This window comes from Poecilia reticulata, chromosome 19 (genome assembly GCF_904066995.2).
Source record: "Poecilia reticulata chromosome 19, P_reticulata-male-v2, whole genome shotgun sequence".
Taxonomy (NCBI): domain Eukaryota; kingdom Metazoa; phylum Chordata; class Actinopteri; order Cyprinodontiformes; family Poeciliidae; genus Poecilia; species Poecilia reticulata.
In genome coordinates, this window is record NC_088848.1 from 9399927 (window position 1) to 9422761 (window position 22835).

Sequence of the window (22835 nt, forward strand, 5' to 3'; positions counted from 1 at the left end):
TTGACTGACTGATTGATTGATTAGAGTATGTACTCAAGAGATTCTCCCCAGCATTAATTATCCAATTAACTATTGGTATTTGGTTACTTTCAAGACTGCAGAGTATGGAGAGCCATTTCAGCCAAAATTAAATAAATCAATAAATGGGTGAAATAAATAAAAAATGAGTAAAATAAATCAATAAATGGCTCTCCATAGCAGAGGACATAAATGCCTCTATGTTCAAATTTAACACATGGAGTCTCACTACTCTTTATGAGTCTAATAGGTTGCAACTAATAAAGTGCTTGAAAGTCCACTGCAGCCATCCTCTTAATGTAGCTGCTGTTATTATATAAGTACGCCTTATGTAACAGCAGCCGATTCAAGTAGCCGAAATTATCTGCTTTCCCAAAGAGGGAATTCTGTCAGGGATGACTGTAAACATTGCTGCAGCTATTCTGTACAATAAGTAATGAACATGTCCTGGCTCGGAAAGTTTCTGGCTACACTCCCTGTTTATCACGAGACTGGCTGTTGACTTGTACTGGAACATCGTGTTCTCCTAAACGTTCTTATACCGTAAAAGCTACCATTTTCTCTTTGTTCAGTCCGGGTTTGGCTACAATGTATGTTCGCATGATTAAAATTGCCAAGTTTGCGCGGTTGTTCCGTTTCTCAGTTCGGGTTTGTTTTCGTAAATCTTCAAAAATTCTGACAGAGTCCATATTTCCGACAGCACCCGAACGCGGCAGGGACGCAAGGGGCGTGGCCACTGAAAAAGAACATTATGGTGTGGTGATACGTGCAAAGGAACACGGTCGTGGTGGAGGGTTTGTCATCATACATCGACGGTACAAGTATAGCAGCTCGCTGCCAGACACGTCCTCGGACCTTCAGGTTTCAACGGAGAACTTGTAAACACTCTCTTTGTTATGGGAGGAGATTATAAATCGCTGCTCATGAGATCTTCTGTATCTATTTGCTAACGGAAACCTTCAAGGAAGGAAGAAGACGAAGTCGGCTGGTTAATCTGTCACTGTAATAATCCCTACCGAAGAAGTCTATGTGCTCCCAGTTGTAAGGTTTGTTATTTTATTCGTGGATTTGACAGCATGGAGCAAGTTAGCATGGCAGTTCAGTTTAATGCTTACAATAATAACTGCTGGAATGTGTGACATTAGACAACAGGCAAAGTTTGCATTGTTAACCGTTGATTTGATAACAATCTGATTGTTCAGGAATGTAAATACCGTTGTTTAACAAACGTGAATGCATGCTCCTTGTCTCATTGAAGAGAACCATTTGTAATGTACTGCCACCTCTGTAATGACCACCACACTTACGCATTGCATGCAGTTTCTGCATCCACGGTCCAGAGTTGTTTTGCTCTTATAGTAAGATGGCTACCTGCTATAGATGCACCAATCAATCTGACAGAAACCGATTTTTCCCCTAGACTGGTTCTGATTGGTAAAGATCAGATTCAGTTCTAAATAATCTCTGTTCCCTATTCATTAGAATCACCAAAACTAAGATCTCCCACTAAAATGGGACTTTAAATACATTTTTACTGAGTTAAAGTAAAATCAGATACAAAACATGCAGCACATTTTTCTCTTTTATTTGTTATGCTCCTTTACAGTAGATCAGACCACAATGAAAAATACACAAAATCCTGAACTATGCTAAATTATTGTCAATGATAAACGACTCCTTAGAAGCCATACTTGTTAGGATGTTATGTTTTGAGTCCAGAGCAGATAATGGAGAGACTTTTCCTTTCCTCCATGCCTGCACCTGATGTGATGAATTTCAGTGCAGCATTTCTACTCCATGCATGTTAAACACATTTACACTCTCTGCCGCTTCTGGCCTCTCTGCAGCAGGCATCATGGATGACGACCTGATGTTCAGCATGGAGGAGGAGGGCAGCGCCCAGAGACCCTCCGCTCAGAGAATCGGCATCAAACACCGGGCTCACTCGCTCAGCGACGCCAACGCCAGCGACGACGATGACGACGAGGAACACTTCATCTCGCCTATTCTGTGCGACTCTGCTAAAGAAGTCTGCAACTACCTGAAAGACCTGGTTTACACACGGCAGCTGTCAAACTCACTTCCAAAGAGCAACTTCCTATACAGGGTGAGCAGCTCAGAGTGATGTCAGCAAGTATTGAAATTAGCGAGAAGATTAGCATGAAGTACAGTTTATAAGAGCTCAGTTCTGCAATCTTTGAATATTTGCCTTAAAAGGACAGCTGATCCGTGCATGTCTGCACACACCCATCCACTACGTGTGGTATTGGTAGTGCGTGTACTCTGTATCCGATTACTGCAGAGGAGGCGGGCCAATCATCTTTAAATGTACCTTTTTTAAGAAGAACAGGAAGTACCAGAGGGTTGGTTTCAGCTCGTATTAGTATGTAAACACGCCTCATGCTGCTCGGCCCTCCAGAGCAGCAGCAAGGCTGCACATAAAGAGTTTATTCAGTGCTGCTTATCAGGGAGAACGCCCCACCAGTCAGCTGTCGTTAGAAGGAATGAATGGACTTTTGTTTGATTTTATATCTTCTTTCTGCTTAATGATGTTTGTAATAATGTTGATTTTTTTTTCCCAATGGATAATTAATGGAATCTATCCGATTTCTTTACCTTCTCTAAATAGCATGAAAACGAGGCAGAGCATCGATCGTACACTGTAATCTCTGAGAGCGCACGGGTATGTTCCGGAGTTTCAAGTTACACTTTCCTCTCCCTCTGCCGGCGATCATCCACGCCTCCATTCTTCCCTCCCTGCTCTGTAGTTCGCAGTCCTTTTCCCTGCTCTTTTGTTTTCCTCCTGGGTTCCACCTTTTATCATTTGCTCATCATCATGCTGACTGATGCTTGCTTCATTACAAATCCCGCTTCACATCTTCCTCTTCTCTTTTGCATACTTTTTCAGTATGCAAAAGTTTTTTCACTGTATTTTTGTTTATTAATAATCAATTTTTGTTGCAAATGCATAATGTGTAAACGGCAATAAATTATTTTTGCAGTGCCTCACAAAGTATTCACACCCTTTGAACCTTTTCATATTTTGCCACGTCACCACTTCAGTATTTTACTGAGATTTTACATGCTAAGCCAACACAAAGTAGTGTATATTGTGACGTAAAACAATGTTTTCTGAAAAGAGTTGCATGCATTTGTATGAAATTCCCCAACCTGGTCAGAATCATCTTTCCCCCTGGTGTGCACCTCTTGAAAAACCTTTGATTTTACTAAATGGATCAAGTTAATCTTGGATGGAGAGGGTTTTCAATTCCTAACAGAGATTTGTTCTGCACTTTGACTAGACCATTCTGAAACATCAGTATATGTTGATCTGAACCCTTTCATTTTAGGCAATCTCAAGTATCTTGCAACAGGTTTCCTAATATTTAGCTCAAATGACTCGTCTCTAAGCTTCAAAAGCATCCCGCAGCATGATGCTGCCGCCACTATGTGTCAATAAGCTCAGGCTTGTCTGCAATTCCAGTTTTTTCAACCAAACTTCTCTGCAGCCACTTCAATAACCGTGAAGGCTGGTGTTTTATTTAATGCTCTGCTTGCTTGATTTTTATCTGTTTATATTGTGAATTTGAAAGGCGTCATACTCTTTAAATTTTCAGAGGATGGGCGGAGTAGTTCTGTGTGACACATTGTGAGCTTGTGACGTTGTTTTATAGCCTAACTCTTTTTTAAACATCTCCACAACTGTATCCCTGACTGGTTGCATTGGAATTTATTTAGGGATATCAGAGTAAATGGAGATAAATACAAATATGTGCCACATATTTCTTGCAACAACAAAAAAAAAAGATGTGAACATATGTATTCTTTCCACTTTGAAAATATTAATTGCATTGTCTTTGTCTATTAGTTTATAGTCACATTGTGACAAAATGTGCTGAAGCTCCAGATGTTTGGATGCTTCTGCATGGCACTTTTACATAACGACTCAGGGTTCACACTACAGTGTCATCCTCGAGCGTCACCAATGTTTGCTGCAATGTTTCTAACACAGCTTCTGACGTGTTCTTGGTAAGATGCTGATCCTGTGGTCGAGCACATGTCCCAGACATATTTCTCGTAGTGTAAATCTGTCGCTCTGAAACTGAACACGTCCGCTGATCAGCGGGGACAGGAGCACGAGGGAGACGTGCAGAATGAGCTCGAAGTATCCGTGCTTGGCAACAGATTCAAATGTGATTAAGAGTTATTTAACACATGGTGGTTCCTACTTTAATTTGTGGACAGTGGATTAAATGTTCACCTTTTACTTTATTATAATCCTTGCACACTTATCACCCTAAGCATTTATTTGCACCCCTATAATGAGCTCAAAAGCCCTATAATCGCAAGCTCAAAACTTAATAAAATTTTTTTTAGTTGCTGTTCAAAATGGAAAACCCATGAAAACCTCTTATCCAAGTTAAACAATTTTTTTAAATATCTACCTGCTAAACTTGCCTATATCGTCTACTGTGTCAGAAAGGGCATGATGAGGACTTTTGTTAATTTTATTAATTACCACTCAGAACAAACTAAATCTCCAAATATTGCTAATAGAAAACTTTAATAAAGACTGACATTTTGGGGTCATCAATTCCTCGTAATAACAGTTTATTTTAATGTTGTGCGCTGAGATGTGGCTGTGTTCCTGGGGAAAGAAGTGAAAAAGTTCAGAAAAGGCAAAAATATGCCAAGTATTACCTTCACTGTGCAAATTGAGCAGCTTTGTGAGAAATTCATCTCTTTGTTTTCAATGTCCTGTTGAGCCCTGTATGGAAAACAGGAACTGTGTCTTTCTGGATTTACATTTCAGAGACTCAATTGTTTGTCTGCTGCAGGCGGCATGGATAAACGCCATAGAGAAGGCCCGAGCCATGCCCGACCCCTGGGCGCAGTTCCACCTGGAGGACATTGAGACTGAACCCTGCATTCGCTACAGGTATGAACGACTCACCATTTATTTGCTTCTTTATGGGATCTGCTGCTTTTCGCTGGAACATCTCCTGTCCTGCTCTTATTAAGGAACCGTTCTGCACAGCTTGAACATGAATCCAGTTTCACGCAAAAGTATTAGTAACCTCTAACAACATTTTGTCACTACATAGTATTTTATTGGAAGTTTATCTGAAAGACTGAAATAGAGTGTATTATGGTTATGGAGCGTGAAAGAAGTACATGACATTTTTATGCTAATAAAGGTCTGAAAAGTGTGGCATGCATTACTACACTGGGTATAGACGGTGGATAATTATGTAAAGTAAAAAATGGAATAAGTTGCACTACTTATCTGAAACTAAATTTGTACTTTTTAGCCGACATGCAAAACTAATCCTGTATACATTGTACCCACTGTGGAACACGGCGGTGGCAGAATTGTGCTGTGGGGATGCTTGAACTGTTTTTATTTTTTGCAAAACAAAAAATAGAGCAACAACTTAAATCCCTGCATGTGCAAAAGCTGGTCAAGGTATACAACCCCAAAACACTTGCAGTCTTGATTGCAACAAATTGAATTGACTTGATGGGGCAGATTACAAATGCATGCCACACTTTTCAGATTTTTAGAGTTTCTTCACACTCTTTTGTGTTTGTCTGCTGCATAAAACTTAAATAAAACACTTTGAGTTTGTGGCAAAATGTTGAAGAAGTGTAATGCATCTGTTGAATCAGTCACTTTTCCTAATCTGTCAGTAGCTTTTAATGTGCAAAACCATATTCAGTTACAGGCATACCGTTTTTATGTTCCTGCAGCTCTCGGCGGTGTTGCTCACTTGTAACATTGTGTTTTACGTGAAAACATGACCTTTGAACTTATTTCAACGTGTAAACACAAAGCTGACACATTTTATCTCCTGGAAAAGTCTATGTAATGACTTTGCCGTCATTCAGTAGCTCGTTTACAAACTCCAGTGCGGTCGCAGCTTGGCCTGCGGCTGCGTTTCACATCCCAGGATCAAATGTCAGCAGTTTGGCCTCCGCTGTTGACAATGTAAAAGAACGCCCCTCTGTTCCTCAAGTTGTTTCTTAAAATTATTATCTTACATTTGGGTGGGATACCAAATGTGCATGCAGATGTTAAAAGCCAGCTTGGCAGCTATTAGCTCCCTAATCAAGGGTGGAAAGAACGCACAAAGGATGTGGGTGTATGCAAAGAGCATTTTGAAATGAGTTCCTGTGGATGGAGGGATTGTCCGAGCCTGGGATTTGCCCTGCTGTGTTATTTCTGTGTGCTAAATTTACCCGGCGTAACCTCATCCCCTCTCTGCACCCAGCAGCTCGGCTGTTGTGGTACTCTGTGTTCCCAAGCCAGCTTGAAGATTAGACATTTATAAAGTTATTTTCCTCTTTGTACTTTCTAATGTCTGGCTATCCTGCAGTGTCATTAACCCGCTACACTTTCTGCCAATTCAAGCAAACATACAGACCTCAAAGGAGTTTTCTATCAGCAGATTGGCTGATTTTCCTCCCTCTGCTCCCAGCTAAACATCATCATTCAAAGTGAAAGCAGTGAGGGTGACTTCTCCTTGGAAGAAAAAAAAAGAACTCCCTCCCAGAACCTTCCCGTTTCGTTCTGTTCTCGTTTTACCCACTTGGGAGAGCAGATGAATCATGTGGCTCCCTGATAAGAATAGATAATGAGCTGTGGACAAAGTCCCGCGTCTGGCAAGCATAAATGAACTACAGCTCCTTTAGTACAAGGAGGGAAGCAGTAATCTGAGAAAGGAAAGTGGGTCAGTTGTGTGACAGGTGTGGAAGGGTGATACTAAGCAACAGGTGGGTAAATAAAACAGATATATCTAGTCTTACTGTAGAGCAGAGTCGCCGGGTCGCAGGGTTTCATCGCTCAGCCGAAGTTACTTGCTTTGAACTGCAATACGACAAAGAAAAGCACTTTCTGTTAAGAAACAAGTGTTTCACTATGTTTGCTAACTTGCAGAGTGGAGTGTGACTGCTGCAGAATTTCCCTTTAACATAGTGTCGAAACATTGTAATAAGAAACAGTAAAACTCTGCATTGCAAAATCACAGAAGAAATCATGTGGCACAGAAGCAGTCGTAGCCTGAGTGCTTTGCAGTGCATGTAAATGGTGTGGCACGGTTCTTTGGCCATAAACTCATCATCTTTCTGCAAACTAAATTTCTGTCTCTTTAATTCCAGACTCTTTCTTTTTTGATTGGCTGCTTTATTTCAGTGTTAACAGGATTTCTGTATTTTTTTTGGCTGTTAGATATTGCTTTTATTGCCACCATTTACTGAAATAATAAGTCAGTTTTTTGGTGAGTAGCTATTTTGTTGTTGTTTTTTTTAATATATGGGTTGTATTTAGTCGACTCAGGTGTGACCAACACATAAAACATGACTGAGTATCCATCAAAATCCATTTACGACCAAATGTAACATCCCAAACTTAATTAAAAGTTAAAAAAAAATTAAATGCAAGTAATCCTGTAGTAAAAAAAGTCAACTTGTTAGTATTTGTGCCTTCTGAATTTTGTAGTCAAGATAATTTGGAACTTTAAGACTTTTATGGTATTGTTTGCAAAACTACCATAAAAGCAAACAGATTTTTTTTTTACTTCCTCTCACTTACAAAGTGCAAACATCAACATTTTGTGACTTTCATTGAGCCTTTAGTACTCTGTGTGTTATTAGAACTATTAAAATGAGTGAATATATTTGGAAAGATATGCTTTCTTTTTAAAAAAGTTGTGTTTTCTTTTTCGCAGGTACAGCGCAGTCACAGGAGAATGGGCTCAGGACCAGATCCACGTCAAGATGGGGGCACAGGTATCGCTTCTCACCCGACAGTTTGCACCAGCTTTGAAAAATATCAGCCTTTCCTAAGTTTAAAGTTGAAATGCGATGAAATGTTTAAGAAATTATTTTGTTTTTAAAAAAAATTAATATTTGGGACCTTTGTGGGTAGGAAAAGTTTTAACAAACAAGTCCTAGATGAGATTGTCCGCAGGTATATGCCCTCATGTTAATGACATATATTTAGTTTGATTCAGGATAAAGAAATTATTATATTATTGAAATATAATATGATAATATTATATTCCATATAGAATTAACTATATGAAAAGTTAATTCATTTCAATAACTTAATTCACAAAGTGAAACACATTTTATTGATAATTTTATTAATAATTACACACATACTTCAGTTAACTGTGATGATTTTCTGCTTACAACTGATGGAAAAAATATTTAAGATTAAAAATATTACATAAGACCAGTAAAACATTTTAATACAGAAATGTGATCTTAATAAAAAAAGTATGTTTTATACCTGCTTAAAGGTTATTTCTAAAAGGTACTTTTACTCTGACAAATGGGTCTCATCGAATGCATACTAATTTATCGAGTGTCTGTATTGCTTATCTTTAAATTATTTTCCATTTAAAAAGTTGCGTAGAGTAAAATTTACATCTTGCATAGAGTTAAGTCTTGCTACACACAAAAAGCCTGATAAGTCCTTAAGTATGTATGTTTACAACCTTTTCCTGTCTGTCTTCTTTGGTCGTTGAGTGAGAATTTGTTGTCCCACCCAAAATTAAAAAAAATTAAAATAGCAAATTGTACATTAATTTCTCCTCTGTCTGGTTTCTCACAGCCCTTTGGGAAAGGAGCCATGAGGGAGTGTTTCAGAGCGTAAGTTGAAATACTCCTCCACATTCTGTTTCCTGTTCCTCTTGTAGGGACGTTGAGTCAATATAAACACAACAGCGATGGATCGCTGACCCATATTCCCTGCACTTCTTGCTCCGACTCGTGGGGACTGCTGTTGATGGCGCCGTATTTTTAGACTACAACTCTAAAGATAGGACTTGGTGTTTAGTTCTGGCTGTAATCCCATGAAATTGATTCCCCAATAATGTTTATTGTTTGAGTAAATTAAAAGCCCTGCCATGTTTATTTTCTGAGTAAAGATATTAAACTAGAAGTGCAAGAGGTTATGAAAGGCCTCCTTAGCAAGTCTGGCCAACTACTCCTGACTTTTAGTGCTCCTTAGTGTGATATTCATAAATGTCCTTTAATTTACCTCCAAATAAATATATGCAGTTTAAAACTGACAGGGCTCTCCATGGGAGGACATTGATTATAGTTTATCATGACTGAAAAGGCAGAATTCACACATAATTTTAGGAATTAGCGAAAAAAACAAAATTTTTCCATGTTTATTAGGATTAACATACAGTAACATATTCAATCAAAATCACAGCTTCATTTGACATTCAACAGTTGCCACAGACATTGTGTGTTATTTAATTTAACTAGTCCAAAGAGATTTATGGATTCAAACACTATTTAAAATTGTATCTTAAAAATCTGAGCTCATTAGCTCAAGCTGATGCTTTTATGAAGCTTTTACAGAGCAAAGATCTAATTTATAAATTGTTGTAAAGCTATTTTGATAATTTGTGGCAATGTTTTAGATATTGTCTTAGTGGATTTACTTATTAGGCAAATTCCTCAGTGATGTTTTGGTTAAACATTGTAGCGCCCCCTAGTGGGGGATTTTTCCCAAGTCTCCTCAGGATCCATTTTATTGATCATGAGTCTCATCTCTTACTACTTCTGCCCAAATAAGTTTTTAGCCAGCTAACACAGAACATTTCTTCATCATTTCTGAGATTACAATACTTGCTTAAAGAATTGTAATGTTTTGGCATTACAGTGGTGAGATTTTATTGGAAGGTTTTGCATATATCCCATTAAAACAGATTAACTGGGTGTGGTCAAGTGGGCGTGGCTTATCTTATCTTAGTCAGAAAAATTAAAGGATTCTAAACCTAGAAGTTTTTTAACAATGTGGTTTACCATTTCCTTTCTTGGACCTCTAATTCATAAAAAGCAATCTTTTTTCTATGTATTACTCCTCAGTAATGTGGAAAATCAAAACCAGTCAATCTTAGGCTCGCATGAAATATCTGAAATCTTAAATCCTCTCCAAATAATAGTTTAAGATAAACTCCCTGCGGCCCTACAAGGCCAGACATGTTGGTTCCTAACAGATGAAGCTGCTTTTCTTACGTATGGGTGAACTGACCACATCTGTGATCACTTTCAGCTAATTTGTGATTAAAAAGCTGGATTCTTTTGTTGAAAAAACTAAAATATTCAGGGCAGTCTCTTTTATTTTTATGAGAATTGATATAAATTTTTATACTCAAGACAAATATGCATTTCTGTTTTTCCCCTCCAGCAAGAAGTTGTCCAACTTCTCACACAGCAGCAACTGGAAGTCGGCATCCAACTACGTTGCCAAGCGCTACATGGAGACCGTGGACAGAGAGGTTTACTTTGAGGATGTCCGGCTGCAGATGGAGGCCAAACTCTGGGGGGAGGAGTACAACCGGCACAGACCTCCCAAACAGGTAGAAGAAGAACATTTAATGTCCACCTTTACGTAGGGAGAAGAGAACAATCTATTCCTTGTAAATAATTTTTAGTGTGTTTGTGCATTCTTAAATAGTCTATTTAAAATGAAGGCCCTGAAATGTCATAAATTCATTTTGAAAAGTAAGTTGGCCTTTAATGCGTTATTCCCAGATCTTATATTTTGTAGTTTGACACGCAACAGTATGAATCGCACTCTGACGTCTTCATTGCATTCTGTGACTTGAGACGGTCATTTGGTCACACTGGACTCGGTTATAAACTATTTACAAGAAGTAAACATGATATGGGAAAAAAAAGTGAGCATTGTGGAGAACTGGAAAAAATTGTGTAATTTTAGTATGTTGGAAATATGAGAGAGAAAGAAACGTGTTACTTTTTGTTATTAAGATTTGTTTTGGTTATTTTTTTTTATTTTAGAAAAATAAAGAAACATAACATTTTAACAAACATACTACAGGGAGATTAAGAAAGTAAAAGTATTCCAAATTTAGTTAGTTTTTTAAGAAAACTTGATTCCTAAAAGATTGTGATTTTGTTAATCGATTCATATTTTTCGATAAGAAAATATGATCTATAGTATCGGTCATATTTAAATAAAATGTTTAAATAAAATAAACATTTTGAGTCGCACCAGTACCAGTAGGTGGCGGTAATCCATACCTAATGTTTCTTGCCAACCGCCAATAAAAATCAAGAAGAAGAAACCAGTTGCCGTTACTTATATTTAAAACTTATATCAGCTGTGTACGAATTCAGGGTCTGCATCCTTCGAAGGACTGGTCTACGTAGGACGGGTCATTCGAAGGCCGGGACTAAACAAAGACCGGAAGAAAAATAGTTGTGGATTCGGACAGGTCTAGCCTTCACCAACTGTCCCCGCCCACACCTCAGAGTAACTCATGTTGCCAAGCAACCGTGACAGCGTGAAGCAGAGAGAGAAGAAAAAAAAAACAAAAAAACAACGGAGCCGTAGTTTGTTTTTCAGTCATGTATTACTGATTTCTATATTATTCTTCAGCTTTTATATTAAAGATGTTTTAGTTTGATTCTAAAATGTTCAAATGTGTACTGCATTTTTCTACAAGGAATACAAATTATTCATTTACAAATATAATACTCTCCACATCGCAGATAGGTTTATTTAACCGTAATGTCCTATTATGTTTGAAGGCTTAATTTTAATGAATTAATCAAACCGATGTGCTCTGCTTTGAAATACTTTATTAAACCAAACATTTTTTCAGCCAGACCTGTCTAAATAATATCGATGTTTAACTCCCACTCATTGGGGAAAGCTAGCCGGAGTTTTTAAAACAATGTGCCAGGAGTTAGACGTTTTCTCTCGGTACACCGAACCTGGAGCGCCCGGCCAGCTGACAGCTGGCGGGGAGCTGGCTGTTAACGCAGCGGTAGCAGACAGGTCCGAAAACGTCAGAGCAATATTGCAATTAGGTGATGTATTGATGAACCGAGCAGATATTTGAGATTTATGTCTATGGCAGTTACCGCCAAGTACACTTCGAAAATACTTCTGCTAGCTAGCTAGCTTTTTTGCGTCTATCATGGACACGTACAAAAATGTATCGCTGCTTAGCTGGACGAAGTTTGTACATTTCTGTGAATATATAGGTGTGAAATTCCACTCATAATGGTCTTAGAAAGTATTGCGTTTGAGTTGGTGCAAGCTGCAGAAACCCTGATTTTTGTAAGATATTTCAGAGGGAAATATATTGCAATCTTCAGGTGGACATCATGCAGATGTGTGTGGTGGAGATGACGAACAGACCGGGAAAACCGCTCTTCCACCTGGAGCATTACATCGAGGGGAAGTACATCAAGTACAACTCCAACTCGGGCTTCGTAAGGGACGACAACATCCGACTGACTCCACAGGTAAGAAAAGCTATATCTTGCTTAGAAGGCGCTCCGGTCAGTTAAGTTTAATTTCATAGCACATTTCAGCAACATGGCATTTTAAGGTGCTTTGTATCACAAAAGCACAAAAAAAACATCATAAACACATCATATAGTGAGCAGATGTGAAAACCCTGAGGCGGTCTTAGCCGGTTTGACGCAAACCGGCATATTTTGGTGCTAAGCTATTGGGTGATTTATAAGCTAACAGAAGTATTTTAAAGTCTATTCTCTGAAATACAGTGAGCTATAGGAAGAACTTCAAAACTGGGGTGATGTGCTCTGTTTTCCTGGTTTTAGTGAGAAGTAAATCTGGAGCAGTTTCAACTGTCTTATTAATCTGTGAAGACGCTTTGCAGCAGTGGTGGAGAAAGTACTCAAAAAATTTACTTAAGTAAAAGTACAAATACACAGTCAAAAATGTACTTAAGTAAAAGTCAAAGTACCACATTAACATTTTACTTGAGTAAAAGTAAAAAAGTCCTGGCTTTTAAAAATACTTAAGTATTAAAAGTAAAAGTACTCGCTGAATGCATTACCTAATCGCTAATATCATTAAGTGTGCCGATCGCATTTAATTTTAATACATCAGAAATGTGCCATTTTAATTAACACTACCACAGATTAAACATGTTTTTATTTTGTTTATTCTCTGTAACAGTTTAGACTTAGATATGTGATTCTGTGAGTCATAATTTCAGGGATGGAAACATTTTGTCTCCTGTCCTAACATAGCATGAACTTCATTAGTCACATTTATTTAGAAAGAAATCCAACTGAAAGGGGATGTAAAGAAGGTGCGGGCGGGGTGGAGGATATGCAACCAAGGAGCCATGTAGCAGAGTTGTAGTCAAGACCACCGAACCCGAGACCAAGACCAGCGCCCCGCGCTAAATGACACAATAACATTAAGTTTACCTATCAAAATTGGTTTTCAGATTGATCTGAAAGATCCACATTCCCATAAAAACACCTAGATATTAAATACTTAGAGCTGAAATATATTTAACCAGTATCAATTAAAACTCACTTCATTCTATTTTGCTTTCATCGCTGTGCTACAATCCGCAGAGGTCTCCTGCTATTCCTAGAAAAATAACGCCGTGGGCGGTTGCCCATATTGCATATGTCAGAAACCACAACTGAAACATCGCAATTAACGGTAAATAACGTTCAACTATGAACACTGTCCAACGGCGCAACAAGTAACTAAGCAGAAGGAGCACCGTGACTGTTTTCACCCTCCCTCCTGCTGCGATGTTTGCCACCATGACAGGAGAGAAATCAATCAATGAGCAATGAGCATGCTCTGTGTTCATACGTTCAACTTTTACTTATTCAGCGATTAAATGAATGTCTATATATATATATATATATATATATATATATATATATGAACGGCTCTCAGTGAGGCTTCAGTCCTTAGGACTTAGTAAAGATCCGTCCAGAAGAATCGGATCGTTCCTGAATGTCATATCACTATATTGCAGACTTTGGTCACAGCGTTGTCCCATATATGCGACACCTCAGTCAACACGTCCACACAATAATTCAGCGCATGAGTGACAACCTTTTTTCATCAGATGCAACATGTGTCTCAGTACAGCTAGCTTTGCTAGCACAGATCTTACCTTTCTTTAAGCTTTCCTTCCAAGTGACGCTAAAAGTTGGACGAAGTCCCCCCGTCTGTGAAAGCGAAGCGCTGCTGATTTTACATGTCGCCATATCAATTTATGCAGCTATTATCATTAAACAGACATCTCCTCCCGCTCAGAGGAAACCACTGCGCATGTCTGGAGCTCCGCGTGCGAGTAAAGGTGGAGCCGATGGATGACAACAGACACTAAGTCACGTTATTGCTCGGATTTTACGGCGCCACCTTAAGACCCTGAACTTCACATTTTAACGGAAGAAAAGAGCAACGCGACTTGGATGTAACGAGTAACGCGACACTTTTGTAGAAATGTAGTGAAGTAGAAAGTACAGATACTTACTGTAAAATGTAGTGAAGTAAAAGTAGAAAGTCCCCATTATTAAATCTACTTAAGTAAAGTACAGATACACGAAAACTGTACTTAAGTACTGTGACTTCGTTACTTCCCACCACTGCTTTGCAGTAATCAAAGTGACTAAAAATCAAAGCATGTATGAGTTCCTCTACATCTAGCTGAGACATTAGTCCTTTAATACTGAACATGTTCTTCAGGTGGTAGAAGGCTGACTTTGTAACTGTCTTTATGTGACTTTGAAGTCCGGCATGATCTCGCTCTTTCCTCCATTAGGCCTTCAGCCACTTCACCTTCGAGCGCTCGGGCCACCAGCTGATCGTGGTCGATATCCAGGGAGTCGGCGATCTCTACACAGACCCTCAGATTCACACAGAGAAGGGGACGGATTTCGGAGATGGAAATCTCGGTGTGTTTCTTCTCTTTTTCGGATTTAGCTAGTTCCTACTGGCAACAGGAATTCCTCAGTCTGATAACATTCCAGGTGTGCGAGGCATGGCTCTGTTCTTCCATTCCCACCTGTGCAACAAGATCTGCAAGAGCATGGGCCTGACGCCTTTCGATATTTCTGAGCCAGAGGAGTCCCAGCTGGACTGCACCAACAAACTTCTGGTAATTTTACCATTTTCGTGCTCTCTGAGAGATTCCTGAGAGCAGCAGCTGGTTAGATCAACCACAGCTTACCAAATTAATCCTACAAAAGTCTGGAAACAGAACCAGAGTACAGAAAATGTTTTATTTTTTAATTAGATGTATATATTTTGACAAGTTAAAAATCTTACACAGTTAATTGGATCTCTTTTTTTTTTTACATGCAAAAGTCCCGAGCTGGAACCTTTGTGTTGTGTTTCTGGTACGCCTGTAAATGTGACGCACAAGCGACATCCGCAGACAAAGCTGTGGATGACAAAGCCACTTCTTTTTTTAACCCCCTTCACTGGGGGTTAATTTTTACTTCAAAAAACATTTAGATGGGATTCTGGAAAAGACTACTGGTGTTTAGCTATTCAAGCTTAAAATAGACTGGACTAGATTCCCTGTTGTGTTTTTTGTTTGTTTTTAGCACTCCAATGCAACTTTCTTCTCTCACTATTCTGAGTTCTTTCAGTTCTTTTGCCTCTAAGTTTTTTTTCCTCGCTTTTTCCTAGAAGTCGGCCAAGACGGTCCTGAGGGGCTGCGAGGAAGTCTGCGGCTCGCCTCGCGTCCGCACCTTTTCCGCCAGCCGCGTCCCTCCGTTGCTGTCCCGTCTGTCCGAACCGTCGTCTGCGGACGACAGCGCGAGCGACGTGGACTCCATCCCCTGCTCGCCTCTCACTCTTCCCTTCTCTCCCATAGTGGCACCTGGATCCATGGGCAAATCCTCTTCGGGTACATTCCTAAACCTTTTTTTTTTTTCCCCTGGCAAAAGCATCCGTTGTGACTGGTTTTAACGTTTTACTGCGTTTTCCAGGCTTTTCTCTTTCTGGAATGTACGAACACGACAGGCTGAACAACAACACATCTGATCACAAGGTGAGCAACGACAAAGTGAAGTGAACTGGAAACAGAAACATGAGCTGCAAATGAACAACACAAACATTATCTCAAAAAATAGAAATCCCAAGTTACATTTTTGTACCTCAGGTTAATCAACTCAGCATAAACCATAAAGAAGTATAAATAAATACCCAAATAAATAGTTTATTTGGGTAACAGACTAAAGTCTCCTGTCTGTGTTTTCAAAACACCAAAGTAATACCAAAATCTGATTTTAATTCATTTGTGTCAATACAAAAACCTTAAATATTTTGATATGAAATTAATCTGTCAACTTTAGTGGTTATTTTTTGCTTTTGTTTACTTTAATTTACATTACTTATAGTTTACCACATTGTACAGAGGACAAAACATAGACAACTATACAAACAGTACTTTGAATAAAATGTTAATAAATACATTTTTTTTAAAACACAAAATAGTATGTATAATTACTCAAATGCTCATTTAAAATTAAATATTTAAGTATCAAAATATATTAATTTAAAGGAGTAGTTGCCCTATAGAATTAGCTCAGCATTTAATAATTATATTTAGTTACTATTTTATTTACTTATTTATTCATAATAATGTAAGTTGTCACTGTGTCCCTAACAAATGAAACTGCAGTTTCATCACTTTTTTCCGTAGCAATGTTAGCGCCACCTACTGACTCTAATGCGTAAGGCTGGCAGATAAAATAAACTATCAATAAATATTTAATTTTTGCATTTAGCAGTTTAGTTTTGCACATTATTTAAACCTTATTGAAACACTTAAACATATTTTATTTATTAAGTGTATGGATTTATAATTTTATTTAACTATCCTGTTGTATTGCGTCTCTATGTTCTCGTGATTCTGGAGGCTGAACTGATTGGAAACTCGCCTGCTGAGGGAAGTTCAATGTTCCCAGTTTGTCTCCGCTTGAATCCCTTCTCCCACACACAGAGGATTATGGGTATTCAGCTCTCATTGCAACACTGCAGACATTTGCGTGTGTGCAGGCCAGCAAACAAACAGCCATTAGGCCTCCTGGATGAGGAGGCTTTGCGTGGGTCCAAAGCTGATTTGTGGAAAAGCTCATCGCGCCGTCAGCGGCTGAGGCCGGCTCAACAATGCTTGTGTTGAGAAGCACAGCCTGTGACGCTGCTGCCTGTGAAAACAGGCAACAATGTCCTGAAACAACACTCCCCGTTATGTGAACCAGCTGGTCTGTTTACAGCTCTAAAAAGATTTTTTTTTTTCCTGAGTTTTCAGTTTCATCAAAGATTGAAAATAAAATGAAAATTCTAAGTCTCCTTTTGGTTCCTGATTTATCGCTTTTCTTGCTTTTTTTTTTTTTTTAACACAAGTCGACGTTTTGTTTCCTGTCTGCAGGACTCTGAGAGCGGCGGAGACAGCGGCTACCCAAGCGAGAGGAGGAGTGAAGGGGATCCTAATGATCATGTGGACGGGGTAAAGACTTTAACTTGACATTTCTGTCATTTAACCTCAATAAAATTAGATTTTATGAAACTGACAGGGAGAAACCTTTTGTGTTTTTAATAACACAGTTGGACGTTTAACTTCCTGATAGGTAGTTGACACTTAAAATTGTAAAGTTTCTTTCTCTTCTCAACTCCATACTGTTAAGTTTAGGACTATCTGCAACTAACCCCTATTCTACATATCAATTAATTTGTCGCTTATTCTGATAATTAATCGATTAATTGGATAAAAAAAAATGGCACATTCTACAGATTTTTCATTTGTATTTTTTATACAATATTATAAATGCTTTAAAATATGCAAATAGACAAATAATCCAGTTACTTTTTAAAAAAAGGACAGCAGGATTTATAATTCGTGTTATCATCATCCAGGTCCATCACCGCTTCAGGCCTGTCTCTGAGTCCGATGACGACAGCATCAGACGGGTAAACAAACCAAGTTAAATGCATGTGGATGCTTTCCTCCCCTGGATCATTTCCATTCTCGTTATCCACTCCTAACTCCTTCACTCATCATCATGTTTTCACATTTTCCTCCCCTCCACTTTCCCGTAACGTGGCTCCTACTCCTCTCCGTTGTTTCCCTCCCGTGACTAGAGGAAGATGGTAGCTCCTCCGAGAGTCTCAGCGAATTTATACTCTGAAAGTCCCAGCAACGAAGGGGTGATTATCTGCATGTAGGCTTTGTAAGGCAGCTGTTTCCTCTGAAGCGCTTTTTCTGTTCCCAGAAGCTTTACTTTTGCATATTTTTTTGTCGAGCAGAAAGATGTGTGCAGCTGTTTCAATGTGCACAAATATTCGGAACCTCACTAAAACGATTTGTTTAAACGAAACACCATCTACCTCCAGTTGACGCACTCCGACACTTCTGACGATAATTGCTTTCTGTGTGCTTCCTGTTTGTTCTGCAGCTCTCAGCTCAACGCCTGCTGCTTGTCATTTCCTGGACTCCATCAGAATTGGTCATAATTGGGTTTCTGCTTCTGGTTTTTTCTTCTTCTTCTTCTTATCTTGGTTGGACGTTTCTCCTCAGCTGACGGATGAGAAGTGGAGCTTCTTCCACTCGTCTCGGGCCCACGTCCACCGGCCTTCCTGCGTGGCCACCGAGGTGGAGCGCCTGAACGCTCTGCTGCAGAAGAAGATCGGACAGTCGATCCTGGGAAAGGTAAATCCAAGAATATCACATGTATTCAGATTCAGATTAGTTGCGTTTTAGTAAGTTTACGACATTATTAAGCCTGTCACGACGATCAATAAATCAATTAATTGCATGATAAATTAAAACGAACTCAATAATTTTCCTTTGCGTAGTTTATCGTTTTTCTCTTTTCTACCAAACACTGGATGACAAAAGTCTTCAGTCTGGTGATTTGGTGTCAGCCCGCCCTTATTTTGAAGAACAATTTTGTTTACAGACTCATGATTCAGTTTATTTTTTATTTATTTTAGATATTTAAAATATCTTCCAGTCCCAGTGTCAAAATGTTCATCAAAATGTAAAATTTATTGAACTTTGAGAATGGGTTCTTGCATCATTATTACTTAAAAAATGGTCTCAAAACAATATTATCATTTATCGCAATAACTTCTGGGACAATTTATCATCCAGCAAAATTTGTTATTGTGGCAGGCATAAAAAATAAATAAATAAATAAACAAAATGTGTCCTAAGATGCGTCATGTTCCATCCGACACATTCTCTGATATGAATAATTTTGGCACAACTGATGGAATGCATTTAACCGTTTTTATTTTCATTTTGACATCCTCACAGATTTCCAAACCTGTGCTCTCTGTCATTGTTTGGTTCTGCTGCCCAGGTCCACCTGGCCATGGTGCGCTACCACGAAGCGGGCCGGTTCTGTGAGAAGGACGAGCCATGGGATCAGGACTCGGCCATGTTCCACCTGGAGAGAGCCGCCCTGTGCGGAGAGCTGGAGGCCATCGTGGCCTTAGGGAAATGTTACCTGCAGCTGCCTCATCACATCCTCCCAGACATGGAGGTGGAGGTAAAAACTCACACAGCTTCATTTTACTGCTTATTTCACTAGTTGGAGTTGATTCAGGTCTGTTCCCACTTTGACTCGCGTGTGTTGCTGACAGGATAACGCAGGAAACAGGATGAGGGGGTTTAAGTATCTGCTCCAGGCTGCCGAGGCGGGAGACAGATCTTCTATGATCATAGTGGCCAGAGCCTTTGATACGGGAGCCGGTCTGTCTGCTGACAGGTCAGTGAAGGGTCACTGAAACAGGACTCATACCGGCGCTTCACATCCTTAAAAATGCTTCAATTTCTTTAGTGGTTTAAGGTTTGGAAAGTGCTTTACTTCTGTATAAAGTCATTGAAAATGCTTGATACTCAAACTGCATTGCTCTGTAGTAGTGAAATCTAACATGTGATTACAAGCCTAATAAAAGACACAGACACTTTTTTTTGCTGTTTGTCGTTAAATCAGACTAAACTTTTCTTGTTCTTAGGTTAATTATAATTACTCAAATTATTTCTGCTTGCTAAATGCCAGAAAACTTGGTGTGAGCATTTTATATATATATATATATATATATATATTTTTTTTTTTTTTTTTTTTTTTTTTTTTACTTTCTTGTATATTAGGTTTAAGCATTTAATTAGTGCAGAAACGTAATTTACCTGAAAGCAATTTGATTGTTTCAATGTAGTGAATATTTACTATTTCTAATGGCTCAATTAGTTATTGATTGTCTTATATTTTGTATGTTAAAGTTTTTTGTTAGATTATTGCGTGTAGGGTGTGTGAGAGGCATTTCAAAACATAAAATGTTGTTATATTTTAGCCTATCTTATCTCTGCTGTACCATAAGATGTTATTAATAATTGTAATAAATATCATAATAGTTAGTTAAAACTGTCTCTTTTTAGTTCACTTTCTTTGTTTTAGTAAACTTTTGCTGGAAAAGTTTGAAAACTTTTCTTAAAAATGTTTGAACGTTACTGAAGAAAATGTTCCAGTTACAGTGTATTCCTCCCCCTAGTGGATTCATAGTAGAATTGCATTATTTCTATCAGGCTTTCCCTCATTGGCTCTTCTGTTTCTGCGCTTCACGTCCACAGAAAGCAGGACTGGGCCGAGGCAATCAACTGGTACGACAGCGCTCTGAACATGATGGACTACGATGAGGGCGGGGAGTTCGATGGCACGCAGGACGAGCCGCGATACTCGCTGCTGGCCAGAGAGGCGGAGATGTTCCAGGAGGGCGGCTTCAATCTTACTGCAAATCCACAGAAAGCAGGTTCGGTTCTGTCTCTGCCTTTTAGTGTTCAATGAAACTGTCATGAAATGTCTGACCCCTTTCAGATTTCTTGATTTTATCATTTATTTTAATTTTTTTGCACTTGAAATCATTAAACTAATGTTTACGTCAGACAGAGAGAATCTGAGAAAAGCCTGTCCAAACCAACCAGTCCATATATGCAATTGAACACAGTTTTTGGTAGAATTTCACCAGAGAAGTAGGATAAAATATCTTAAAAAGAGACACTTAATGGCCCAATGTTAAAAAAATGTAAATCCCAGACCTGATAAGAAAAGTTATTACCATATAACTGTTTAGAAAACATTTGAAGCGTTCTGAGGTTTTGGTTCGCCACATTGAGAGCAACAAATGGAAGAAAATCTGCATTAGTTGTTTTATTGCAGTTTTTCAATAATCTTTGAAAGTCTGCATCAAGTCAAACCAGCTATTTAGGATATAAATGAAAAATGTAGAGAGCAGATTTGGGTGGTATTTTTACTGTGCTGTATCTTACTTTGAGTAATTTTGTTAGGAAGTATTGCTACTCTTACTTGAGTAAGATTTCTGGATTGTTTCCCTGCTGTGTGTAACTTTACTAAACGCAGAACAAACCTGCTTTAACCAAAAATTCTCCAGACATCTGCAGTTTTTGTTAAAGTTTCATAAGTTTTTTTTTGTCTTTTTACTGAAAGAAATTGATTTGAAAAAATGTTTCCTTTTTCTTGATTGCATTATTTATATGACTTATTTTCATTTTGGTCTTTAAAATGCCAACATTTCCACATAACTTTGCATTTTTGTCTGTCTGATTGTGTATTTTTTTAAATATTAAATGATTGTTTTGACCACTTGCGTAACCTTTTTAAAAAATGTTTTATTTTTTTTACTCTTGAGTAATCTAATTTTATGACAACTTTTTACTTTTACTTGAGTAATAGTATGTTGAAGTAGTGCTGCGTTTTTTTGTATACTCTGCCACATCTGGTTGAAAGTGTGGCAGCCGACATTTTGTTTCCTGATTAAACAGATTCAACAGCCGTCGTTACTCATACGTTTTCACCAGATTTTCACAAACTATAAGCTCTATAGCTCACAGAAAGCACACAAAAGGGATTCAAAGGAATAAGGTGTGCCTGTTATTTTATGACGGACTGATATTTGCTCTCTCGTTTCAGGGGATTTGTTTACGGAAGCCGCGGAGGCTGCTATGGCAGCCATGAAGGGTCGCCTGGCCAACCAGTACTACATGAAAGCCGAAGAGGCCTGGGCGCTGGTGGAGGAGTAATCATGGAGACATTATTGATCCCCTTGAAGCCTGTGGGAGTGAACTTTTACACATTCAGCATTTTACCCTGAATGATTATCGTTTACATATTTTTATGACAGAATTTTTACTGTTAGCGGTTTGCTTTTGAGTGTGCTGAGCCATTGACGATCAGATCTCCCTGTTTCTTTCTTTCTTTTTTTTCTGAGGTTGATCATCCCGTCTTCCTTTTCCCTTTGATTTCCTGCCCCTCATGACATTTTATTTAAGTGTAAATAAGAAAAAAATTGTCTGATAAATCAGAACAAATAAAAATGTTTACTTATTTTCCCCTTCTAATGTTATCAAACTAATGTTGGAAGAATTTATAAAGAAATGGAGTCTGAAAGTATAAAATAAAGTTTGCTTTGCTTTTTATTCATCTTTGATTGTTTTTTTTTTATTTGTCTTAAAAAAGTTTTAAAGTTCTTACATTCTTATTGTCTTTAAATGAATATTAACATAGAAGAATATCAAACTTGACTTGAATAAAGTCAAATTTTCATAGCACATTTCAGGAACAAGGCAGTTCAAAATACTTTATAAAAACATAACAGTAACAAATTATGAAGCAAGCAATAAACATTGCATTTTGTCAAATACCTTTATCAAAATTGTTAAGTAAATATATATAAAAACATTTAATTTAAAATTTAAGGTGAATTTAAAAAAAACCAGGAGCTAAAAATGAATCAACATGGTCAAATATCACATGGACTAAAACAGAACTGATCAAAGTAAATGTTTTTGTCTGTAACGGCAGTTTTAAGTACTTGTGCAACTGCAGGAGGATTGCATAAACTTGCATAAATGTAACAATTTTTGTTGAAATCATCCTACATGTTGAGATAAGACTCTAAAAATATGCAACTGATTTAGATAATTTTGAAACATGCAAGCTGTTCA

The 22835-nt window shown here is 38.2% G+C and overlaps 1 protein-coding gene across 5 annotated transcripts; it reads left to right on the plus strand.

Moving 5' to 3' along the window:
• The first annotated feature begins 770 nt into the window (after positions 1-770).
• eef2k (eukaryotic elongation factor 2 kinase) lies at positions 771-22311 on the plus strand. 5 transcript variants are annotated; one of them, XM_081600194.1, is made up of 20 exons: positions 771-1064; positions 1869-2125; positions 2648-2701; positions 4857-4957; positions 7746-7806; positions 8636-8673; positions 10229-10400; positions 12169-12318; positions 14622-14754; positions 14830-14957; positions 15494-15713; positions 15796-15857; positions 17241-17318; positions 17726-17779; positions 17951-18016; positions 18387-18518; positions 19174-19362; positions 19457-19581; positions 20445-20623; positions 21802-22311. In XM_081600194.1, the coding sequence occupies exons 2-20, from the start codon at positions 1874-1876 to the stop codon at positions 21909-21911; spliced, it is 2304 nt and encodes a 767-aa protein (XP_081456320.1). In that variant the 5' UTR covers positions 771-1064; positions 1869-1873; the 3' UTR covers positions 21912-22311. The 5 variants fall into 5 exon arrangements, with proteins under 5 accessions (XP_081456320.1, XP_008435242.1, XP_008435240.1 ...); XM_008437020.3 differs by having other exon boundaries at positions 771-1059; positions 1866-2125; XM_008437018.3 differs by having other exon boundaries at positions 772-1064; positions 1866-2125.
• Positions 22312-22835: the final 524 nt, after the last annotated feature.

Coding starts and splice junctions, on each gene's coding strand:
- eef2k (XM_081600194.1), top strand. CDS start 1,874: ATGGATGACGACCTGATGTTCAGCATGGAGGAGGAGGGCAGCGCCCAG. Junction 17,780..17,950: donor ATGACGACAGCATCAGACGG/GTAAACAAACCA, acceptor TCCCGTGACTAG/AGGAAGATGGTAGCTCCTCC. Junction 18,017..18,386: donor AAAGTCCCAGCAACGAAGGG/GTGATTATCTGC, acceptor GTTTCTCCTCAG/CTGACGGATGAGAAGTGGAG.